The 23,086-nt window shown below is 43.3% G+C and overlaps 1 protein-coding gene across 1 annotated transcript in view; it reads left to right on the top strand.

The window, feature by feature from the left end:
• The window catches only part of MLXIP (MLX interacting protein), a 43,584-nt gene that overhangs the window by 13,991 nt on the left and 6,507 nt on the right, over positions 1 to 23,086 (top strand). Inside the window, exons 2-12 of the mRNA XM_015644258.1 lie at positions 8,092 to 8,198; positions 8,510 to 8,595; positions 9,845 to 9,934; positions 10,215 to 10,256; positions 11,327 to 11,498; positions 12,423 to 12,512; positions 13,097 to 13,188; positions 13,285 to 13,954; positions 18,553 to 18,677; positions 21,167 to 21,265; positions 22,402 to 22,529. Coding sequence (XP_015499744.1) covers positions 8,092 to 8,198; positions 8,510 to 8,595; positions 9,845 to 9,934; positions 10,215 to 10,256; positions 11,327 to 11,498; positions 12,423 to 12,512; positions 13,097 to 13,188; positions 13,285 to 13,954; positions 18,553 to 18,677; positions 21,167 to 21,265; positions 22,402 to 22,529 — 1,701 coding nt within the window. The remainder of the gene's footprint in view (positions 1 to 8,091; positions 8,199 to 8,509; positions 8,596 to 9,844; positions 9,935 to 10,214; positions 10,257 to 11,326; positions 11,499 to 12,422; positions 12,513 to 13,096; positions 13,189 to 13,284; positions 13,955 to 18,552; positions 18,678 to 21,166; positions 21,266 to 22,401; positions 22,530 to 23,086) is intronic.

The raw sequence follows: 23,086 nt of genomic DNA on the forward strand, positions 1-23,086 counted from the left end.
GACACATTTATAGCTCTCCATACAAGAGGGTCCCTCACCAACAAACATCCTTTTAAATTAAAATGGAGGTGTACTGCAAAACCCTGTCAGTTCCTGGTCATCTGTATTGGGAAACAGCATTTTTGTAGTGACTATTGTGATTCTGAGAAGGCTGATAAAAAGCCAGTGGCAGAAATCAAGTCTTAGGAAGAAGTGGAAAATTTCAAGACACTGAAGTAAGTAGGATCATTTCCCTTTATATTGAAGCAGCTCTAAAATGACACTTCTTTCCACCATGCACGAGAGCACAGGAAGCACTTCAAAAAGAAGGTAAACAAAACGTATTGAAAAAAAAAGAAGGAAAACCAAATGTACTGATCTGAAAAATGTAAATCTAATCCTTGCTGTTAGCATTTTTAGTGTGGGGTGTGTGGCTCGGATATGCTTGGCTGGTGTTCTGTCCTTGCGTTGCCACTGACACACTTCGTGCCCATGGGCAGCTGCTCTCCATCCTGGCATTTCAGATTTGGGCCATGAAAGGGGTGGGATTTGCCTCTGAGCCTGGATCTCAGAGTACTGTGCCAGTTCTGTGTGTCAGCTTCTTTTTCCATGATGGGGTTTCTGGTAGTTCTTTAAGAAGGTCCTGATTTTTGACAGTGCAAATGTGTGGCCTTTTATAAAGTGTTAATATTTATAAAGCCACAAAGTACGTGACTTTTGTGAAGAGGTGAAGTTACAGCAGGGATCAGGGAGAGGTTTTGGGAGGGTCAGCTGTGACAGAGGTGATGGCAAGGCCCATTTTCTCAGCCTTTTGGCTGACATATTAATGACAGTACTTTAGAAGTTTTTTTCTTTTTTTGTTTTTCCAGTTCTGTCCTAGTGAGCCACTGTTGGACAAGCGCTTGAAAAGCAGGAACATTTATGGAAATATCCTTTGATTTCTGACTGGAAATGAGAAACTGTCTGAATATTCTGGGTCTTTAAATAGCCACTGTCTGAGGGACACCATAGCCTTCAAGTCTCCTTGATATTTTTACTGTTCCTTATGTTTTCCCAGTGCTTTTTTTACCCTTTCATAACCTGCATAAAACCTGCATCTGGTGAAGGCATTTCTCAGTGGTCCTTCCCAGCTGCCTGCAGCCTCCCCCTGCACACAGCTGACCCTGGCCATGTGTTTCACTAAAACTACAGCAAGCAACTCCTTTCCCTGGTTGACACAGAGGTGGTGGTATGAAAAACTGTAAGGTTGGTGTGATAATGCTCCCAAAATATGTGTTTTTCAGCTGTCCCTGGGGAGGCTGCCTTGACACTCATGCCTGGTCATTCCGGAGTCCAGCATAGACCACGTCAGAGCAAGAGCCCAGGCACTGCAAACTTCCATTTATGCAAATTACATTAAACTTCCAAGCTTAAAATAGCATTGAATTTATAATATAAATAAATCAGCATTTCTTGTGGATTTGTTGGGGCAGGAATATTTGCTTCAGGCACACAGCTGACCTTTCACTTTCCTGTTCCATTTCAGGAGGTGCATACCTGAGCCTGCCTGCGTGAAATCAGTCAAGATAACATGTTTCTTGGCAGGTGTTGCAATTCCAATTTGCTAGTGGCTAAATTTGATCTTTGTTTTTATTTTTCTAACAGTTCTTAATTGATAATGCTCATGACAGAGGAAAAAATATTTGGTCTAGTATCTCTGTCTTCAAGATGGAAGTATTAATTTTAAAAGGTGATGAATCAAACAAAGAAGGGACGTTTTGGTTGTTTTAAAGTGATTTAACTTCAGAACAAATCTCCCTGTTGTCCTTCTTGGTCTGTGGGCAATAGAACATCCCTCCACAGCCCTGAGCCTGCTGCTGCAGGAGGATTTCAGGGAAGGAGGGTGAACCAGGTAATGAAGCAAATGACCTGCCCTAAATCTGGCTTTTAAAATGAGCTCTGTCTGGGATTAGTATCCTCGGGCTCTAGCTGGGATTAACTTTGTAGGTAGGAATTGTAAGATGCTAAAACGTGGTCTCCTGGCCAGTCCTACACACGTTCACACCATGTAGGAATGTTTTGGTTTCTCTTGCCTGCCCCTTTGCTCCAACACACAATGCATATAATCTGATTCTCTGAATGAACCTTTGTTTGGAAAAATACTGTTAGTTTTGGCTCTTAGAGAGCTGAGCTGACAGGCCCAACTCCCCAACAAAACAGATTGGAGATTAAAAAACAAACCAAAACCACGCCTTCGAAAAAAAATGCTGGGGAGGAGCCAGAAAGTTCTTTTCTGTGTTGCTGAAAAAGCTAATCTATTTAGCTACTTTACTATCAAGTCTGATATTTGTTCTGTTACTTAAATTAAGAATCTCATTGCCATTACCCATAATGAAAGTAAAATTCTTACCCTACCTGAAAAAATTGCATGATCGTGTACAGTAAAGAACTGGGGGAGGCACAGAGGAAGTGGGTTTTGAGGCTGGAGCTAATAAGGGAAATGAGAGTTGTTTTAGCACAGGAGCAGGGGGAATCCACTGCCTAAACAGGAAAACACAGGTCATTTCTGTAGCTTGTTCTCATAAACTGAATTGACAAAATTCAGATTTGAAAACAAAATAATTTGTTTACAACCATAGCACACTAAACTCTAGAAGTGATTCCTGCAGACATGCAGTGGCTGCTTGGGCTATGCTGGAAACACATATTTGGGCAGCAGGACAGGCCTGTGGAATCTAAACCACAGCACTTGGAGGTTTGTGTTTAAATTCCATGTACCATAGATCTTGGCCAGATGCTCTCTGAGTGCAAGAGAAAAATTAACACCTCTTGAGCTAGGGGAGCCAAATGTAGCCAGAGATTTTCCTTTGTCCCTGTGTATCAAAAAAGGGAAAGATTAGAGGGTGGAAATAAGGGTTTTATGTGCAAAGCACAGTGGTACATCAAAAAAATCCATGTCCTACTTCCAGTGCTGTCACTCACACACTTTGTAGCCATGGGCATGTAATTCACCCTTCCTTATTTTAAGCAAGAAATCCTGCATCCTCAGAGGGTATTTTAAAAACTTCTTACTTGGTGCAGCGTTTAGTTCACTACAATCCCAAGATCACTTCCCAGCTAGAATTCCTGCTTAGCCACTTTTACACGTTATGGTGTGGAGAATGAACTTAATTTTTTCTGAATGGGAAAAGGGGGTTTTTCAGGCTGATGTTTATAGCAATGTCTTTCTTCCCTCTTGCCTTTCATTGGAAAAGGATTTATTTAAACATCAGGCTGTGATACTGTTGTGAGTGTTTCTGAGGGAGATGAAAAATGGGGAACTGCAAGTTGTATCAGAAACAGCTGAATAAAGCATTTGAACTGTATAAAACCCATAAGCTCTACCATGTAGTTTCCATTTAATTCACATATATTCAAACCACCTGTTAAGTGGAGGATATATGGAATTTATCGTAATATTTTAAAGTCTGCTTCTCTGCCTCTTCAGTGCTATTTGTAGAAATCAATTTCCTAAAATGCTGGCATTTCTTAATGCTAATAAGTAATGAAAAATCCCCTAAGTTTCTTCTGGGTTTGCACAAAGATAAATTTCCCCTTCTGCTCAAATCCGGAGGGTGCTTGTGTTGTGGTTTTATGCTGACTGAAGTCCATCTTAAAATCCTCTGATGAAGGGAGGAGAACAGGGGATTCTTCTGTTGTGAGTCATCTCATCTCAGAGCTTGATCTTGCTTCTGCAGATGTCAGAAGGAGTTTCTCATTGAGTTTATTAATTGAATGTTGTTTCAGTGCTAGGGAAAGCTACTGCTTTAAATTTTGCAGCAGTGAGTGGCATCTCACGTGTGTGTATCTGTTAACAAAGAGGGTCACCCCTTTGCCTTGTCTCTTGTCCAAAGCATCACTAAAATATCCTGCAAGATCATTAATTGAATCTTATTAACCTAGAATGATGAGATTCTAAGAGGCAAAACTTTGCTTGTAAATTGATACTGTCAGGGTACTGTTAGAATACAAACCTGCTCCCTAATTACATTTCAGTTGATTGAAGAAAAAATTAGAAATCAAAGGTGTTGAAGGGAATCAGGTCACACTCTCACAGTACATGTCTGTTTCTTGTGCTTTGCTGCAGATTTTGTGATGTTTGAAGGTTTGTAATTGTTTTAAAGCACAGCTGCTTTCACTGGAGTTTTAGAAGTGGAGAGTTGTGAGAGATCAGTGCCGTGTTATCCATCTGTCTGCTTGGATCTCAGTTGCCTGAGGTGTAGTTCCTGAGCTGGGAAAACACATGTAAAATCCTTGGGAAGGGACTCCAGCCTCTCTTGGTGTATCCAGGACTCGTAGGTGAAAGTTGCAGCCTTCACTCACTTCACTCGTAGGTGAAGATGGACGTGGCAGCCTCAGGTGCCTGGAGCCTCTCCTCTGACAGCCCTCCAAAGCACGTTGGGGTCACTGCGTCCAAGGGGATTTCCAGCTCTGTTGGCTGTTGAGCTGAAGCTCTTTTGGCTGGTTTGCTGTGATCAAATCACTTGATGAGGACATTTGGACTCAGGCAGTGGAGATTTCTACATGGGAGACTGAGCTGAGCTGCTGGAATGCATTGCAAGTCACCCATCGTGATTTTTTCAGCTGCTTTGATTTGATCTCTGTGTGATAGTGAGGAGAACATGAAAGTCACCTGTTCTTCCAGCATTGCTTACATGAGCTGAGCTTCTGGCAGCAGCATTCCCTGCAGGATACACCCAGGAGCCTGGCTCCCTGTGTTGCTCAGCTTGGGCACTCTCTGTGCAGCACCAGCATTCCCACCAGCTGTGGCTGCAGCTGTCCTGGCTTGTACAGTGCACTGCTGGGTCCAGTTCTCCCTTGGGATGTTCTCTTGCTGCCCTCATTGGAAGCAGCATCCCTGCAGAGCTGCAGCAGATGTTGGAGAGGGGGCCAGGACCAAGGGTGTGCTCTTGGGTTGTGCTGCAGGTACCTGGTGATCATCCACCTGCTGGGAAGCTGCTCCACATCTGCTGTAGGAGTTGGTGTGGTCTTATAGAGCTGGCAGGAGCAGCAGCCAGATGGTCTCTCCAGTTGTTTGGGTTTTTCTGTTGTTGTTGTTTTGCTGCTTTAAAATCTGAAGACTGCTTTCAGTTAGGCAGCTGCTCTCAGTCACAGTGCTGTTCAAAGTAATTGACTTTCCATTGACTTTGGAATTTAGAATAGTGTCTAAATATTGTTGTCAGCTTCATGCTGATTCCTCTCCACTGAGGCTGAAGTCGTTTCACTTATGACCTCAAGCTGGACTTGTGTTTTGCTCCCATGGGAACTAAAAATAATAATTATTTTAAGAATAGGTTCTTAATCACTTCCTTCTTTTGATGTACTAGTCTTGTTTAACATTTTCTAAGAATATAATTGAAAATATTTTAAACTATTTGTGTTTTAATTCCAATTTTAATTAGCTCTTTGAAGATGCAAAGAGTGTACCAGACTTGATTACAGTTCCTTTTAGTCTTTTTATAGAAAAGCATTTGCTCTTGTTATTCTGAGTGCAGATTATTAGAGTTTTGTTGCTTTGGCAAACTGTCGAGTCACACAGAGCTATGAGGAGATGAACATTCAGTTGACAGATTTCTTAGTCAAAGGCATGTGGGCATTTTGTCAGTGCTGGTGATGCATCAGCACGTTAATCTCCTGTCTCCAAACTGTTAATGTACAGATGAGAAGCAGGAAAAGATTTGTTTTAGTGTGGTTTAGAAGGAAAGACAAGGTGTGAAGTGGTTCTGAGGCAGAGCTGGCTGTGCAGGGAACACTGAAGGTGTTGGGATGGTTTGCAGTGATGGGAGAAATATTAAATGGGTGGAGATCCACTCTGCCCTGACTCATGGGTTGGGTAACAGTGAGATGAAATAGTTGGAGAGCTTTCCATTAACTACAAGTCTTGAAGTTTAGAAGTAGAGTTTTGGGAGATGTATTTCAAAGAGTGGCATGTGGATGCACTACTGAAAAGAAATAATCCAGAAGGATTTCCTAAATGTCCGTGACCCTACAGAATCTGATGGTACTGAGTGTCTTAAAGCCCAGTGACAGCACAAGTACATTTACAATAGTTTTTCTATTCCTTGCTGATGGTTGACATGGTTTGCTCTCACTCCCAGTCAATGAAGTTGCTTGCTCTAGCAAGTCTGCTTATCTTGGGGATGCTCATGTTCTAATTTGTGTCCCATATTATGTTTATACTTGATTTTTTATCAAGCACCAGCATTCCAAAGGCCGCAGCAGAGCCTTGTAGCGTAGCCCAGTGAACAGCCTACATCCCAAAGGGGCAGCTGGGCATGGACAGGGCTCACAATCTGGTCACTTACCTGTTCTCTTGCTGCTGGAAATTTGCCTTCTACTGCACTTCATACCTGGTCTTTTATCTGCTTCCTCATGCATAAAATAACATTGCAGTTTATTTTTAAAGAGGACACAGAGGGGGAAAAAAAATTCACAATCAGGCAACATCTCATCTGCTGATACATTGCTACAACCTGTTGCCACAACTGACATTTTATATAGTAGTAAAATTGAAAGAGCAGAGCTGGTTTTCTTTACCTGTCTCTTGACTGAAACCTGACATTTGCTTCTCTGTTACTGTCAAGAGTTGTGGGAGTACCTGAGTGTGAGAGCAATTGTGGTGTCAGCAAGGGAGGAAAGAAATGGTGAGCCAAATATGTGAAAAAAGTTAGTTTAATATCCTTTTAATGGCAGCTCCGGCATTCTGCTTGCTTTTGTTTATGCTGAGGACTTTTTACTTGTTTATAGTATTGCAAGTTTTATTAAAAGGTTTCTTTAGAAAGAGCTGCTGTTTCCCAGACCAAATAGGAAGCTGGGAATTATCAGTTCTCCAGCCTCAGGCTCTATGCATGGGCTTTAGTGAGCCAAGGAAAGTGCCTTGCACTTCTGTAGGATGTGCTTCCTATTTGCACAGCAGTTTTAGAGCTTAAATGTGAAATGAGCTTTTAAGGATAAATAATTCCTCTCTGCATTCATTTGTACTGAATATGTGAAGCAAATGGCCTGTGCCAGGGCTCTGTCTGTGCTGGTGCATCTCCAGTGCCACTGCACTTCATGGCAAAGACCATTCCTGACTGACCACGTGCTCAGGAGATCTCTTCTGAGAGGGCAGAGTGTTTGTAGGTGACATTGCTCCTGTCACTCCTTCGTGTCCATCACCCCTTGACCTGGTGCTCATACTGTGTCAAGGAGAACCTGTTTCCTTTGTTGTTGTGTGGGTTGCAGTTGGTATTGCTGGTCCTATTCCCTCATAGCAAGGTTGCACAAACAGCACAGGAAACAAACTTGGAAGATGTGGGGCTAAAACCCCCCAAACAAGAAGGAGAACCTGGGATAGGCACAGTTCTTATACTTTAATCTCTGGTTTGAAATTTACTGTGTCATGAGTATTTCCTACTGCCCTGACAATAGTATGGATTAATGATTCATAAAAGGTGTGTTTTAAGGGCTGGGTAGTTTTTGTTTATACAGTGCTTACTAGAGTCCCTGCTGCTTCTTCCTTTTTCCTTCCATTTCCCTTCCACCTCCCAGGAGCATTCATGCATAAACCATTTCTTTTTCCAGCCTTGCTTTTCTTGGGAGAAAATTTACTCTTTCTACCTTGTTGGTCTACCTTTGTGCCCAGTGTAGAATTGGTAGGTTATGTTTTTTCTTGAGCCAGAGCTGGCATTTCATTCCTCCTTTCCAGTGTTACCAGCCTGGAAAATCAAATAGAACTGTATCTGATCAAACATGCAATAGCCTCTTAATTTTAAATAATCTCAATCCCAGTTGGTGGAAGCACATAGGTGGGGATTAGAAAAGATGTGATACTGGCAAAGAGAAAAGTGTAGGTGAAATGAATTTCTTTCCTACTGATATTTGTGAGACTAGTTGTGACAGTTCTTAGTTCCTATGGAGAACTCTTGAAGACTGGATTCATCTCTGGCTCCTGGCTCAGTGAGCCGTGGACAGCAAAAGCTGTGACTGGCCAAGCATGGTTTGTTGCTGTTTTATGTGTTGACAGTTTGGCTGTTTTATGGGAATGCTTTGTCTTGAAAGAAAGGGAAAGAGGAAAACTGAAAGCAGAATGATTTGTTGTCTGTTTTGTTGCAGTGGAAGGTTGGTTTCACCAAAATGGAAAAATTTTAAGGGATTGAAGCTTCAGTGGAGAGATAAAATCCGTCTCAATAACGCCATCTGGAGGGCCTGGTACATGCAGTGTAAGTACCGTGCTGGGGGTGGGTCTTTCCTGAGACATCGGTGAGAGCAGGAGAATTGCAGTTATTGTCTGGTGAAAAGCTCGGGAATCTGCTCACGGTCTGATGTTTCAGAGGCAATGCCGTCGGATCAGGATTTCCTGGATGTGCCCACACTGAGGGCGTGCTCCGAGCACAGCCCGAGATCTCCTTGTTTCATGTTGTTTATCTGGAAGGAATCCTGCCTAGGCTCTCTGTCACACCTTGCTACTGAAGTGACAGCTCTCTGCAGGCCCTGCACGTGCTCAGCACTTGCATTTTCGTTGTTGTTTCAGACCTGGAGAAGCGCAAGAACCCTGTGTGCCACTTTGTGACCCCTCTGGACGGCTCCGTGGATGTTGATGAGCACCGGCGACCAGAGGTGTGTGAAACCCTGGGAACAGCCCAGTGAGCTCTGGAGTTTGTAACAGGATTTTCTGGTCTGCTGGAAGCAAAGGCAGCATAGCCAATCTGTGCTCTGTTTTTATTTAGAAGGAACCATTTAAAGCAGAGTAAACCTGGTTTTATGAGTTCATCACATTAGGATGATCCAGATGCAACCAGAAGGACATTTGTTATCTGTGTAACTTATGTTAATGTTGTAGTTTAATGAATCATAAGTCATAGAAGTGCTGTTTGAATAGTTAAAATTTTGACAGCCACTGCTGTCTTCTGACTGGAAGTCGGTGTTAAATCAGAGTGATGACTATTTTCAGGACTGAATCTAAGTGACCCTGGGAGAGTTTTCTGTATTTTATGTAATTGGCAAGGTGTGGTTTCAAGAGAACAAGCAATTTCTTTTTCTGTGTCGAGGTAGTTTCACAGATAGATCAAATATGAGTTTATGTTCTTTCATTTTTGTGCTCATGTAAACATAAATGAAAACTAACATCTGCCCTCTGGCTCCTTGCAGAAAACCAGTGAGGCCCTTGATGTGGCAATATGTGGCTCTCTCTATACTGCATAACTCTAGAATAATTTATAACTCAAAGGAGTTCCAGATGAGTTTGTGGAACTGTCTCAGGTTTTTGAAAGAACAGTGTTGATGTTTGTGTTGAAAGTGACCCTCGAAAACAAAGTTAAGGCTCTCATTAGTCTGCTCTCCCCAACTTACACACTGCTCTCTGTGATACATTGAAGACCCATATTGTCTGATCCTTTTGTTGCCATCAGTGTGTGGCCTGCAAGGTCCTCCCTCAGCTGGACATCAGATTTCTATTGCTTTATGTCATTCATAGCAGCTTTTGCTTATGTGTTTGTGCATGTGACCTTGTGAAATTCACAGGATATTGTATGCTTTATACATTATATTTCAGAAAATTAATTTTAAAGGGTTTTTTTTTGCTGTTTCTTAACTCTTGGTTATGGTTGAGCTGCTGTGGGAGATGCTGACAGTGCAGTCAGACATCATCTTGTGTTTGGTTTTTGTGGGGAAGATGAAGTTAGTACTGTCAGATTTGCTCTGTGATAGCTGAACTCTGGGACAGTGTGGGCTGCTGATACATGAGCTCAAACAGAATTAGCATGCTTTCTTTTGCATTTTTTATGCCTGAATATTTGCTTGGAAATGTATTGAATATTCAGCCCTTATGTGATTCCGTGTAATTCATGGTATGTGTTTGTGTTCTCAGGCCATTGCAACAGAAGGGAAGTACTGGAAACGAAGAATTGAAATAGTCATTAGGGAATACCACAAGTGGAGAACATACTTCAAGAAAAGGGTCTGTTGGTTTACATAATGAAAGTAGTTTGCTTGAGCTTGATGACTATGTTGTTGCTTTTCGAGTTTCTCTATCACTTTTTCTGGCATGCAGGAGTACTTAACACAGATGATAAGCTGGTACAGACATGCTCATCTGATTAGTTCCACTTAACTAAAAATTATTGTGCTGGGACTAATTGTGCATGATTAGGTCTTAAAAGTTTTGCAAAATCATGGCTTCCACTGGCACATACAGGACTTATTCTGACTTCACCATCTCTTCTGTTCTCCTTTTGCAGTTGCAGAAACACAAAGATGAAGATCTTTCAAGTTTGGTCAGGGTAGGTAACACCACTGAGAAGTGGCAGCATTTTTGCTTGTAGAACCCGCAGTAGATAACAGAGCTGTAACGTGCAGTAGCTTGCTTTGATTAAAATCTAAAGACAAGCATCTTGCTTAAGCCTTAATTAAGGTTAGACACCCTCATGTTCTGTGCCTCAGAGAGCAGTGTAAGATTTGTAGCTTGAATTGGATGAAGGAGAGGTTGAATGTAAAGTGCTGCGACAGAAGAAATGGGAATTAGCATTGCATGCCCAGAGAGATCAATCTCTTTGAGGGCTGGCACATGATTTCATCTTGTTACTGAGTTGTAACTGGCACTGCTGCCTTGCTTGTGTAACTGGGTCTGTGAAGATGTGGGAGCTACATGTTGCAGATCTTCCTGCTGTGCCCACAGTTCAGGCAGATCTGGATCCTATAAAAGGACAAAATGGTTAAAGGAACTGTGGTATCACCATTTAGTATGTCCCCTTAAACTATCAAATCTGCTTTGGGTATATGAACTGATGACCAGAAGCACTGTTTTGCTGTTTTTGCAAGGCAGTGCAGTCTGACTCAGCCTATAGTGAGGGATGGGTAAGCCTAGTCACATTATGTTGTATATTTCATGGGCAAAAAGTGTTCTGTGCAAACTCCAAGTACAATTACTTCACTGCACATCAGAGTTTCAGATACATCTTGCAAGACCTGAGTTGTTTTTTGCTTTCTTGCTATTCCATCTTTATTCAAACCAAGGGATTGTTAAGCTAGGTGCAGAAATACTTGTGTAATCATCAAATACCTGTGTGATGTATTAACCTTGTAAACACAAGGAAGTGTTGTTTGTCTTACATCCTTCTAGTCAATATCTGGATTTTGGGCGAAAACCTTTTCCAGAATGTTGTGGTGTTTCAGTGAGCTGAAGTTGCTGTTATATCAGAAGCACCTCTGATGTGTTTCAGTCCATTTGATGGCTCCTCAAAGAGAGGTTCTTTTCTTAAAAATGTGAAAAATGAGGGCTGCTTTTATAGATTTGCACCAGACTGCTTTGGAATTGCTAGCCAGCCTGAGCTCTATTCCTTTCCTTTGACAGGATGATGATGTGGTTCTCTGGCAAAAAAGAAGGTATGGCAGAGAAACCCCTGTCCCCATGGAGGAAGGCAGCCTCTTGGATGCAGACATGCTCATGTCTGAGTTCACCGACACCCTGTTCTCCACACTCTCTTCACATCAGCTGGTTTCCTGGCCAAATTCCAGGGACATAGGTATTTGTTGGCTGTAGTTATGTTGCAGTGAGAACCCCTGTGAAAGCTCTGGTTTGTTGCTTTGCTGCTCTTGTAGTCTTGCCTAAAAAAATCTATCTTATATTGCTGATACAGATAAGAACAGGTCAGGGAATGTAGCTGTCTTATGATTCTGTAGGTTACAGAATCCAAATTAATGATTTGAATTTAATTTCTATCTTAGCTTCTTACGTGCTGCTCCCAACTTTGCCCCCTAATGTTGCTCTGAATAAATCTGTAATGAGCAGTGTTTACTTTATCAGTGGTGAAGGTATTGTGATTTATCTCAAAGCATAGTTGTGTGTGTATTTTTAAGGGAGTGCCTGTGTATTTTTGTTTGGTTTTGTCCAGTAGAACCAGTGCAAGTTTCATCTGTACAAACAATCCCAAGAGCTGTTCATCTCTGTCTGGAGGCTCTGAATGTCTGATGGGACAGCACATGTCCACTGTTCAGTATCCTTGCTGCATGGATGTCTGAGCAAATCCAGAGCAGCCATGGTTTACATGATTGTACTCAAGAAAAATGGAATGGGTGGTGGTTTATTTTAAAATGCTCTGCTATGAGCTGTGGTGGGTCAGGCTGTGCTTCCCAACAAGGTTGTGTGTAGTGCAGCAGGGGTAAGACAGGAGGTTTGGGAGCAGGAGGCATCCGAGCTTGGCAATCCCAGATGTCAGTTAGAGCCTTCAGGTTTCACCTCTTCCATTTTAGTAACTGAAAGTTTCATTCCCCAATGGCTTTGATATCTGGAATGTGCAGTAGTTCTGAAGAGAAGCAGATGCTCAGTTCCTTTCAGCAGCAGTTTTTCTGTAACATCTTAGCCAAGCCTGGCTGTGGAGTGTTTTATTCCTATTGCTGTTATTATGTGAGCGATAGGAAATTAATCTAATCTCTCTTGAATTTTGCAGGACACTTAGGAAATGCTGACATGATTCAACCAGGGCTTATTCCTCTCCAGCCAAATTTTGATTTTATGGATACTTTTGAGCCTTTTCAGGGTAAGAAACATATATAAAGTTCCTTAATTTCTTAAATATTGCAGTGATTTATGAACTATGTTTTAAAAATGGTTAAATGTTACAAACATCTAAGGTTTCCCCATTTCACACTTCTTAGTGATGAAGACATTTAACATTTTGTTTGTCTTTGAATGTTTTATGGCACTGGTCGAGGATTCCACATAACCTTCAACTATTGCTGACAAGTTGGATGGTTATGGATCTTCATAGAAGTAAAGAGCCATATCTATTTGCTATCTCTGCAAGCAGTTTGCATCAGATAACTGTACTTGGTGGGACTCACTGAGGATCAGCTCTTGGCTGTCTGTGTGATGATCCCTTAATAGGACTGATTTTTGTATTGTCCCAGTTTGCATGAAAGTTGAAGGAGTCAGCCCCAAAGAGATCAGTTCCTCTGGAAGACAGCAATTCACTGCTCAGTCAACAGCAGTTGTATGAAGCAAAATCTCATGGTTTCATTATTTGCTAAATAATACTGATATTCCTGTGAATTTTGGGATCTAGTAATGCTGTATGTCGAGTATGAAAAGTAGAAAATTAATAGGTGACTTTTCATATTTCAGAATTATTCACGCCCAGTCGCTCAAGTAATTATTTCCCTTCTGTGTCTGCTGTCAGCTCAGCTACCACAGACAGCAGCAGCCACTCCTCCCAGGTAAGAGAGTTTTAAACAGAAGGCTCTGACATGAGCCATGTCTTCTCGGGAGGAGTCCAGACATGTCTGAATCAGTAATATTTCCTTGTCTCTCAGTCTCCTGTCCTGCCGTCGGGTTCGTTGCCCAGCACGCTTCCAGCAGGGAACATCAGTGATGGACTGATTCCTTCTTCAGTACCTGCTCCTGTCATTCCTGACGTGGTTGCTGACCAGTGTTCCAGCATTAGAAGTGGTGGATCTTTCATCCAGCCAGCAGATTTCCCTCCTGACTCGTCTCTCAGTGGGCCACAAACTTTTATGTCAGTGTTCCAGGCACCCCTGCCATTGCTGCAGCCCGCGAGCCCACAGCAGCAGTCCCCGCTGCCCGCGGTGCCGCTGAGCTCCAGCCTGAGCCCCGCGCCCGCCGCCTTCGCTGCTCCAGAAACCCCCAAGTTTGGGCTCTGTGAATCCTCGGTCACCACTCACACGGCTTCTGCCACACTCACCCACAACGCCCCTGCCACCACCTTCAGCCAGAGCCAGAGCCAGAGCCTGGTCCTGGCCACGCAGCAGCCGGGGGCAGGAGTGCCTTGTAACCTGGCCTTCCAGACTGCTGTTGTGCAGGGGCAGCCCCGGCCCCAGCTGCAGTCCCAGCTGACATTTGCACTCCCCAAACCTGTTCCTCTGGCCAGTGCTGGAACAAGGCCCAAACAGTCACAAAAAACAGTGCCTGCTCCGAAGCTTGAAACAGTGTCCTTATTGGTAAAGAATGCCTTCATCACCCCAGGTGAGGAGCACTGCGGGAGGATGTTTTGTTTTCTGAGTGGGACTAGCAGGGAGAAAAGACCTCCTGCTTTTCTTGCTTTACATAATAAGTTAAAATAGAGCTTCTGAGTGTGTCCACAGAACCCTTGAATCCACTGGCTGAATGCAGTGGCTGCACTGTTGAGTGGGATTCTCTGGACTGCTGCAAGGATTGGAAGCAGTTTGGTTGAGTGTGAAAAGCTGACCTGCCACAGGAGGGGTCTCTCTCTCTGTGCTGGGTCTCTCATCTATCTGTGATGGGCCATGTAGCTGCACCAGCTGTGCTCCTGCCCCATAGAACTTTAGGTGTGATGCTGTTGTGATTAACTGTCCCTCAGAGCATTCAGCCACAGTGGAGGAGGAGATTCTCCTGAGGGAGCTGGAGATCTTTGTCTCAAGCAGTCTAGAGACCCTTAAGATGCTTTAAGTCAGGAGTGGATTTCAGGTCAGGGTAGGAACAACTGGGACTTCCACACTGGGTGGGATTTGGAGCCACAGGTGCTGCACGAGGCAAAGAATAATAAGATAAGGAGCAACAATTTTACTTGAGGTGGTTCTTGTAGGAAAGCTCAAGGCTGGAGCAGGACAGGCAGAATGCTTTCCTTGGGATTATTGCAGTCTGTTTTTAGACTTGTCTTGGCTGGGAGCCAAGTGACTTCAGCCACTTGAAATGTGCAACAATAATTCAAGAAAAAGCCTGCCTGGAGGAGTAATGTTAAACAGGCTTTACTAGGGAGTAGGTGTGTCTGCCAGGGCCTGATAGTGAGGTTACCCACCAAAAAAAATCACTGTTCAGGAGAAGAACCAGACCCAAGATGTAATTCTAGGATGTCACTAAGATTGATTTGGTCCATGATCAGTAGCACAAGGGTGTTAATGGCAGTGCTCCTGTCTATAGTATAAGGCAACAGTCCATGTACCTTCAGCAGTCAAGACATGCATTTCTCACCTAGTAAAGATTGTAGGCAACTCATTTTCAGAAAGTCTTTGTTCCTGCTTTTCTCAGTGCTTCCTGGGTTGTTCCTCACCCCATATATTACTTTCCCAGTGCTCCACCATTTACTTCTAGACCATTGTAACCAGTGGCTTTGTTTCTTGTTTAGATTAGTGGCATGTGTTTGGGGATCATGGTATTCCTAAACTGCTGGGACGTCAAGCTCAGGGGACAAATCAAAGCATTTATATAAATACTAGAGCTTTATTTTTGGCAATAGAATAAACATCAGTACTTGTAACTGAGGCATTTATGCCTGTCATTTGTGTTCAGGATAAACAAATCATCTCCTGACTGTAAAGCAAATTACAATATTGTGTTAGAACTGTTGTGTGGTATAAGGACTCAAAAATCTGTGCAGATTGTCTCACAAGGTGCAAGACTTCACTGCTATCATCACTTCACGATAAATGTGCTGATTTTGAGAGGAAAGTTCTGCAAAACATGCGTCTGTAGAACAGAAACATTAATCATATAAAGCAACTTCTAAATGTTGTTGCTGGTTGCCATATTTCCTCAAATGTGGAAGTCAAAAAGGCCAAGGCTGTGCAGTGGCATTAATTCACTGGTAAGAGTAGGCTCTTGAGGCCAATAGAGATGTCATAAGTCCAGCTGAACATCATTGAACAGTGGAAGGGTTGTGATTTCAGCTTTAGATGTGGGAATGCTCAAAGAATGAACTCCCTGTGTCAGTGACAGAGCCTCTCCTCCAGACAGACCCACGCAAGGGCTGACACAAGGTTTGTGCAATCCATAGGCCTCTCTTACAGAGGCTATGCAGAAACTCCAGTTGAGTCAAAACACAATTGTCAGTCACAAATGATGCTGTCAAGGAGGGGACATTGGATAACCCTGCACTGTCTCCCTGTCTTGCTGTGTGTGTCCTTTTAAGATGCTGATGCTGAATGCAGAGGGGTGGCTTTGCAGGGGCTGAGCTGAACTGACACTTCTCCTGCATCATGACAAAGGAGAGCTGAACCTGTACAGCCAAGAGAGAAGCCAAATATGTTTAGTTTGTTTTATCAAAATCTAGACAGAAGCTGTGTCTTTGCCTGATTCTTCCCTTAATAACAGTTTAGGATGGTAAGTCATATGTTCTGTCTAGACTGGGCAACAACCATGTCAGCATGAATGCTGTGGCAGTAAATGCACATCTGCATTGGTTACATGGAGATCTTCACAGATTCATGTGGAGACATTTGCTGCTGTGGCCTAAGTACTGCAGAACTCTTAGCACTTTAGCATATTTTGTGGAATTTTGATGCTGATTCCCAATCACATTTGGTTGTCTTGTGGTTGTGTTTCATCTAAAGCAGCTGTAAAACCAGATAGTGAAAGAAGCTGGTAGGCTGAAGTGCTGAGGGAAAGTATTTAAGATATATATACAAGGAAGCATGAAGTACTGAGTCATTGACACTTCCTGGGTCAGCAGAGCAAGCCTGAGATCCCAAAGTGTGGATGGAAGAGAGCTGAAGATGGTCCTCCTCCTGTCAAACACAGCTCTGACAGAATGAAGACACTGAATTACTATATACCTCTGTAAATTCACGTTGAAGCAGTGACAGTGGTGCTAGAAAACTCAGAAATAGCCAGAGTGTCGAAGTCCTTTGTACTGGATTAAAGGGTTTGAGATTATTGGAAGACTCGTGGCATTTTATACTGCAGTAAAATAGTACCAAATAGAGGCCCATTGATCCACACCTGTGTTTAATGACAAGTTATTTCATACAAAATAATCTCCATCTCTTTTTTGTCTCATTAACTATTCTAACTGAATTGTGTTCTTCAGCTGCCTTTCAGGGACAGTCCAGAGCTGTGATTGTAACTCCAGCACCTTTAAAAAGAGAGGGGATTTTGACGCCAGCCACGTCTCAGTCTAATGTTGCAATTGCACCAGCTGGAATTGTCAGAGTAAGGAGAAGAAAAAAAAATTATATATTTGTTTTCTAGGCCTGTTATTTGCAAGTAGTGAGAGCCATAATGTGCTCAAGCGGGTAACGAGTGCACTAAATCATCTGTTACCCAATGTATGCATTAGTGCATTCAGCATTATGTTTGCTTATTTTTAATGTAGGCATTTTATGGGCTTGGAAGCACTTTATAGTCTTGACAGGCTCTGTCTCACACAACAGTAAGATTCCAAGGAGGCCTGTATTCACAGTGCTGTGGATGGGGATGGTTGGTGCTTTAACTGTGCAGAAGCTGGAAGGAGCCCAGGGAGCTCACCTTTCCACTGCCATATTGGAAAACATGCCTTGGGTATGTGAGTGGGTTTCCCCAGTATGTTGTGTGCAGGAAGATGGAGATAGATTTTAGTATGTTATGCTGTTGATGTGCTGTAATACTGCTTTAAGTTATGAAAGGATACTGGTCTCCTGCCAGAAGCCTGACTTTGGTGCCTGCCAATTCCCTATATATTAGTTTTTGTTTCATGTCATCAGATTGTTAATCATATATTAATTTGCTACTTTTAGTGAAAGGCAAGGTAACAAATCTCTCTCTCTTTTTCTCTTTCTTAATCTCTCCCCCCACTTTCTCCTTTCTCTCATCCCTTCTCTCCCTCTGCCCCCACACTGCCCCTCCTGCTCTCTCTTTCTCTCTGTTTTCCTCTGTGCTGTTTCTGTGCTGTTCCCAGGCTCCCGGGGTGACGGAGTTCCGTAGTAACATTCTGGTTGGTCCAGCACAGCGAGCACCAAGTAGTCAACAAAGCCAGTCCACAGTCTCACATCTCTTCCCTCCTAGTGTAGTCCAGGATGTGTTGGTGAAAGGAGAGCACATCCCTTCCCACTGTAGCAGTTCACAAGTTCCCTCACCTACACCTAGTAAGTTAGAAAGCTGTAAGCATTCTTTCCCCTGCACGTGGAAGTGTGTTTCTGTTGGGTAGGCAGGGTGTAAATGGGCCTTGAGGATCCCTAGATAGTTTTTGAACGAAGAGCTTTTCAGGCCCTTCTACCCCACAGCTTCAGTTGCATCCAGTAGTTTGCAGTTTTTGTCTTAAATGACTGTGCAGCATCCCCACAAACTGTGATTTTGTGCTTCCTGTAAGTGGCTCCTTTCTAAAAGGATGTGCTGTCGTAGTCACCAAGAAACGAAAGGCATCTGTGTAGGAAGTGCTGAATAGGTTTGTTGTTCAGTGTCATAGCTCTGATTTTGACTGGAGGATCTCAGACACAATCCTCGTAGGTAAGTGCAAAGACTCTTTTTGCATGTGCATTGACAGAGCATTCCCTGGGCTGGTTCTGGTGGTAAATGGCTTGTAAGTGTCACCATCACATCCCAGGCCTTTAGAGACAAACGGGGGAGTCCAGCAGGACGATGGAGTCACAGCCTGTGCATCCAACATGCCTTTGCTGAAATGTGTGTGTGTGAAAGGACTATTACATCTTGCTATTCAGGATGTATCATGTGACATGATATCCTAAGCTTTCCCAGCAGTCTTGATGTTTTCTAGCATGTGGTTGCTGCATCAAACAGTGTAATTTGGTTGCCAACTGCATTTCAGTTCAGTTCTGAGTAGAAGTTTCTCAGCAGTTACATTTGCTACAGAAAGTTGTTTGTTAATGTGTCGTGTTTTTTCCTTTCTGAAGGCCGGGATTGTCAGAATTCAGGCCAGGCTTCCCCCTGCGCCTCTGAGCAGAGCCCCAGTCCACAGTCTCCTCAGAACAGCTGCTCAGGAAAACCTGCCACTGACCCTACTATGGCTGCATATAAGGTGTGTGTCCCTTCCTTTGAGGGGCTTTTCTTCTTTGCCTTCATAGCAGCTTTCCTGTCCTGATGTCTGAGCATGGAATAGAGAAAGCTGTGTTTCAGGACAGTAGCATATTGGTGTGTTGGGCTTAACTTGCTGCTGCCTTCATGCTGGTCTGTAATCCAAAATGTCAGACTCTAATCTACTCTGCTCCTTAGGGATGTGTCACCAGAGGGGCCAGTCTTGGCTGTACCTCTGCAGGTCCTTATGGTTGTGACAGCAGTTCCTGCTGTGGCTCACAGGAGTGTTGTGACAGGTGTCAGTTTACTTGATCGAAGGTTTCAGGCTTAGCGTTCTAAACCGTGGCTTTTTGCCATTGTTCTGTTGGGGCTCTTCAGTCTGCAGGGCTCTGGCCATCGCTGGAGGGGAAGTTCTTGACCTGCTGAGTTACTTACATGTCTCCAGTGATGCTATGCTGCTCCACAGAGAAGCAGCTCCACAGACTCTACGAGTTACACCTGTAAAACCCTTCGAGAATTACTGGGGTAAGAACTCGGCGGTCTAGAGATAGCACCCGAGCACTGGTTGTACCTCACACACACAAGCTGACCTTGTCAGAACACTTTCTATGGTGGTATGAGAAACTTCTCCACAAAAACCCCATCAGAACAATCAGCTGTAACCCTCTCATTCATTCTGTTATGAAAGGGAGAATTACTTAACAGTTTTGCAAGCTCCAACCCCGTTCTGGCCTCTCTGTCTCTGTGTACCCTGTGAGTTGATGGCAGTTTGGATACTCCAGGGCAGAAAGGTAAGTTTGACACCTGCAGCCTGTGACTACTGCTCATCTTTTGCAGAGGACAATCAGAACTGCCCCTTGCTGACCAAGCTGCAAGTTTACTTGTAAGAGTTGGCAGGGATTGGCTCACAAGCAGTGGATGCAGCCTGTTCTGCTGCTAGAGAGTAACAAAGGACAAATTTGTAGGACTGCCTGATGGTCAGAGGTGGTCACTAGATGGAAGAGCAAGGACACAGCTGTGAAATAGGCTTTACAGCCGTGTAAACACACCTGCTCTGACAGGAATTGCTTTGGATATGTACTGTTAGTAACTCTTCTGTAAGACAAGAGAGAAACAGTGATATTTGCCAGGCTCCAGATGTACGTGCTTTTGGTCCTCTGTATTGTTAAACAGTTTTGTATTCCTAGATAATGTGGTTATTTCAGTTTGCCAAAGCATAGAGGGCTCTGGAAATCTCAGTTCTGCTCATGAAACCTGCATTTTCTGTGGTTTTGGGCAACCACTTCACTGCTTTATTACATTGCTTTCCTCCATTATGAAGTGGTGTGATGGTGAGCTGATGCCAGAAAGCCCAGCTCTGCCAGGAATGTGTTCTCAAAGAGCAAACTCTGTTAAAGAAGTTTGTTCATCCCGGGTTTCCTGTGGCAGACTCCCAGGAAAAAGCAGTAATTGAGTAGTGCAGCAATAGAAACAACTTGGGCTGGTGCTGCCAGAGAGGGACTCAGAACAAAGAAATCCCTGGGCTGTTACACAGTTACGGTCTCTGCACTTCCTTCACACACCTGGCACACACCTCTGTGTAGAGTGGGGATTTTTGGAGTCATATCTGGAGTCGTTTTGGCCTTCCTGCATCCTTTCTGTGTGTCCCTGCTGTGACACGTGTAATCATCCCAGGGATGATCCCTGGCTGTTCCAGGCTCCAGCTGAGCTGGGCAGGAGCCACAGGGCGGCAGTGTGGCCCCAGCTTTGGGAATGGATCTGCCGGCTGCAGATCCCTTTGTCCTCAGCAGCTCAGAAGCCTTGGAATAATCCAGCATTCCCAGTGCTGGAGCAGAAACTACTAGAGCTCCTTTTATAGCTTAGAAAGTCTTTTCTTTCTATGGATACCAACCTTGGGAGCTCCTGTCAGTGGTTTATGTAGCTCCCCAGCCCTGGGATCCAGGGGCTGCAGGATCCTCCTGTGCCTAAAACTCCTGCCAGTTGTTCTCTTTGTTACTGATTGCGAAGTATTTCTGCCACAGGCTGGACCAATTCTGTGTCTACTGATCTTTGTTCTTTTGTTAATATAAATCCTAAATATTTTATTTCCTGATGACATAGCCAAATCTTAGAAAGAGGTGTAGGGTGACCTTTTCTTTCTGCTAAAGCACTCCACAGACAAATAGCATCTTTCAGACTTTTGTGTACCTTGCTCAAAGTAGCAGATCATGTACATACTGTACAAGTCTAGAACCTCCAGCTTCTAGAAGTCTACATCTTCCAGATTTCCTCTTTTACCATCCTGGCATGTGATGCTTAAAATAGATGCAGATGTCAGAGGTGGGTTGGTCCATGAACACACTGTCAATTCATTATTAAGATTCTGGAGAATCATTCCAGGGGAGACTGTGAATGCCAACAAGTCAACAAAAAAATGAATTTGAGTAGCTGAAATAGTCACTGCAGTAGGAGTAATGGAGAACAGCACAGACTGAGCTGATTTTATTTCTGCAGAATCGAAGGATGAAGCATCTTTCAGAACAAAAACGAAGGTCTAATATCAAGATTGGTTTCAGTGCTCTGAACAGCTTGGTATCAGCCAACTCCAAGTTGGTAAGTACTGCAGCAGCACTTAGAGTTTAATGTGAAATGTAAGAAAGAGCCATTCTAAAAGTCTTGTTAACAAAGGTAATCATTTCACTGCTGAGTGGTCAGCTGAGCACAGCAGAACACACTGCTGGAACACAGTGGTAGAATGGAAAAGCTCAGGTAAACTGCTAAAATTTCCTACACCATTGAAATCTGTGTCTCCTAGCAGAAGTCAGAGGCATGGTCAGTTCAGATGATTTGGCAAATCTCTTTAGGACTCTTTACACCACCCAGCTGTCTTTAAGAATCAGGGCCTTTTTTCCCCTTTCACCTGTCTTTTGTGCATGGATTTACAGAGAAAAAAAATGCCCAACCAATTTTTCATTGTCAAGTTTCTTTGTCCAGACTAAAAACTTACTTTGGCTACACTAGTTAACTTAGTTGACTAAACTGAAATATCTGCACAACAAAACAGATATATCTGCACAACAAAATTCTTAGTGACCTTTAAATACCAGAAGCTTTGAAACATGGAAAAAAGGAAAGCTTTTGGCACAGCATATTGATTTGTTTATGTAACTTTTATAGTTTTATAGAAATTTAGGCGATATGTTGACAGAATTTCACTTCCTGACTTGAATAGCCTATTTTTAAAGGAAGTCCTCTTTGAAAACTCAGCTTTACTGAAATGTCTGGTTATTTTATTTCTCAAGTTCAGATTTTTAATTGGTTTCTCCAAACTTCAGGTTTCCTAAACTAAATAATTTATATTATCAACTTCAAGCAGTGCTTCCACCAGCACTATAAATCTGTCTGGAGACGTAGCACATGCTTCAGTACTTAAGTAAAAACTGTAAATATTTTTAAGAGGACAGATAATGAAATAAAACATTTAAAATTATTAAAATAGTTCTTTCACCAAAGTAGCAGAAGTGTAATTTATGGAAGAAAACAACCCCACATTTCTCTGTACTGGAGTGCGAAGAGGATTCAGAGAAACGCAGAGTTGAGTATCTGAAGTGTTTTGCTCTGCCTGACCCAGTGCTTTTACACACAGTGAAGGAAAATTAAAAGGTGCTGGAGTGCAGGTTAGGAGAAAAAACTCATCATGAACCTCAGGCTGTTGCAGGAGGCGAGCTGTGTGTCTGTGTTTGGCCTAGATCAGCCACGCCATCACGCTCCAGAAGACAGTGGAGTACATCGCCAAGCTGCAGCAGGAGAGGGCACAGATGCAGGAGGAAACCAGGCGCCTCCGAGAGGAAATCGAGGAGCTGAACGCCACCATCCTGTGAGAACGGGGAGCTTCCAGGGATGGAGCAGCAGCTTCAGTGGTGCCTGGGCCAAACAGCAGGGAGTGTGTGCTCAGTGTCACACCAGGGAGCAGATGGGTGTTGGACACATCAGAGCTGCTGTGGGATGGGCACTGGTGCAAACTGTGGATTTTCAGCAAGCTCTGAGCATGGAATGCACAACAGTGGCATCATCAGAGAGGATGTGTCAGGTCAGAACAGTTCTGAGAAGTCAGTGAGGATATTTTTATAAAGCTCATTGGTGACTGAACTCTCACTCTTCACAATGGCTTTGCTGCAGTTTTCTTTTCAAAGGCAGTCAGTTTTTACAGAAAATAGTGATTGAGTACATAAGTCACAGAACTTGGGCTCCAGAAGTTTGCCACTAGCTGAACATAACTGTGATAAATCACTTCACCTTCCCAGTGCCTCAGTTTGCTCTGTGGGTTTATGATTACATACTATTGCAAAGCATGTTGAGAAGTGCAGTGACTTTACTTCCATCTCCAGAAGTTTTAGGGTTAGGTATGATGTTAGAATTAGCAGTAAATCAAAA

Source organism: Parus major, chromosome 15, assembly GCF_001522545.3.
Source record: "Parus major isolate Abel chromosome 15, Parus_major1.1, whole genome shotgun sequence".
Taxonomy (NCBI): domain Eukaryota; kingdom Metazoa; phylum Chordata; class Aves; order Passeriformes; family Paridae; genus Parus; species Parus major.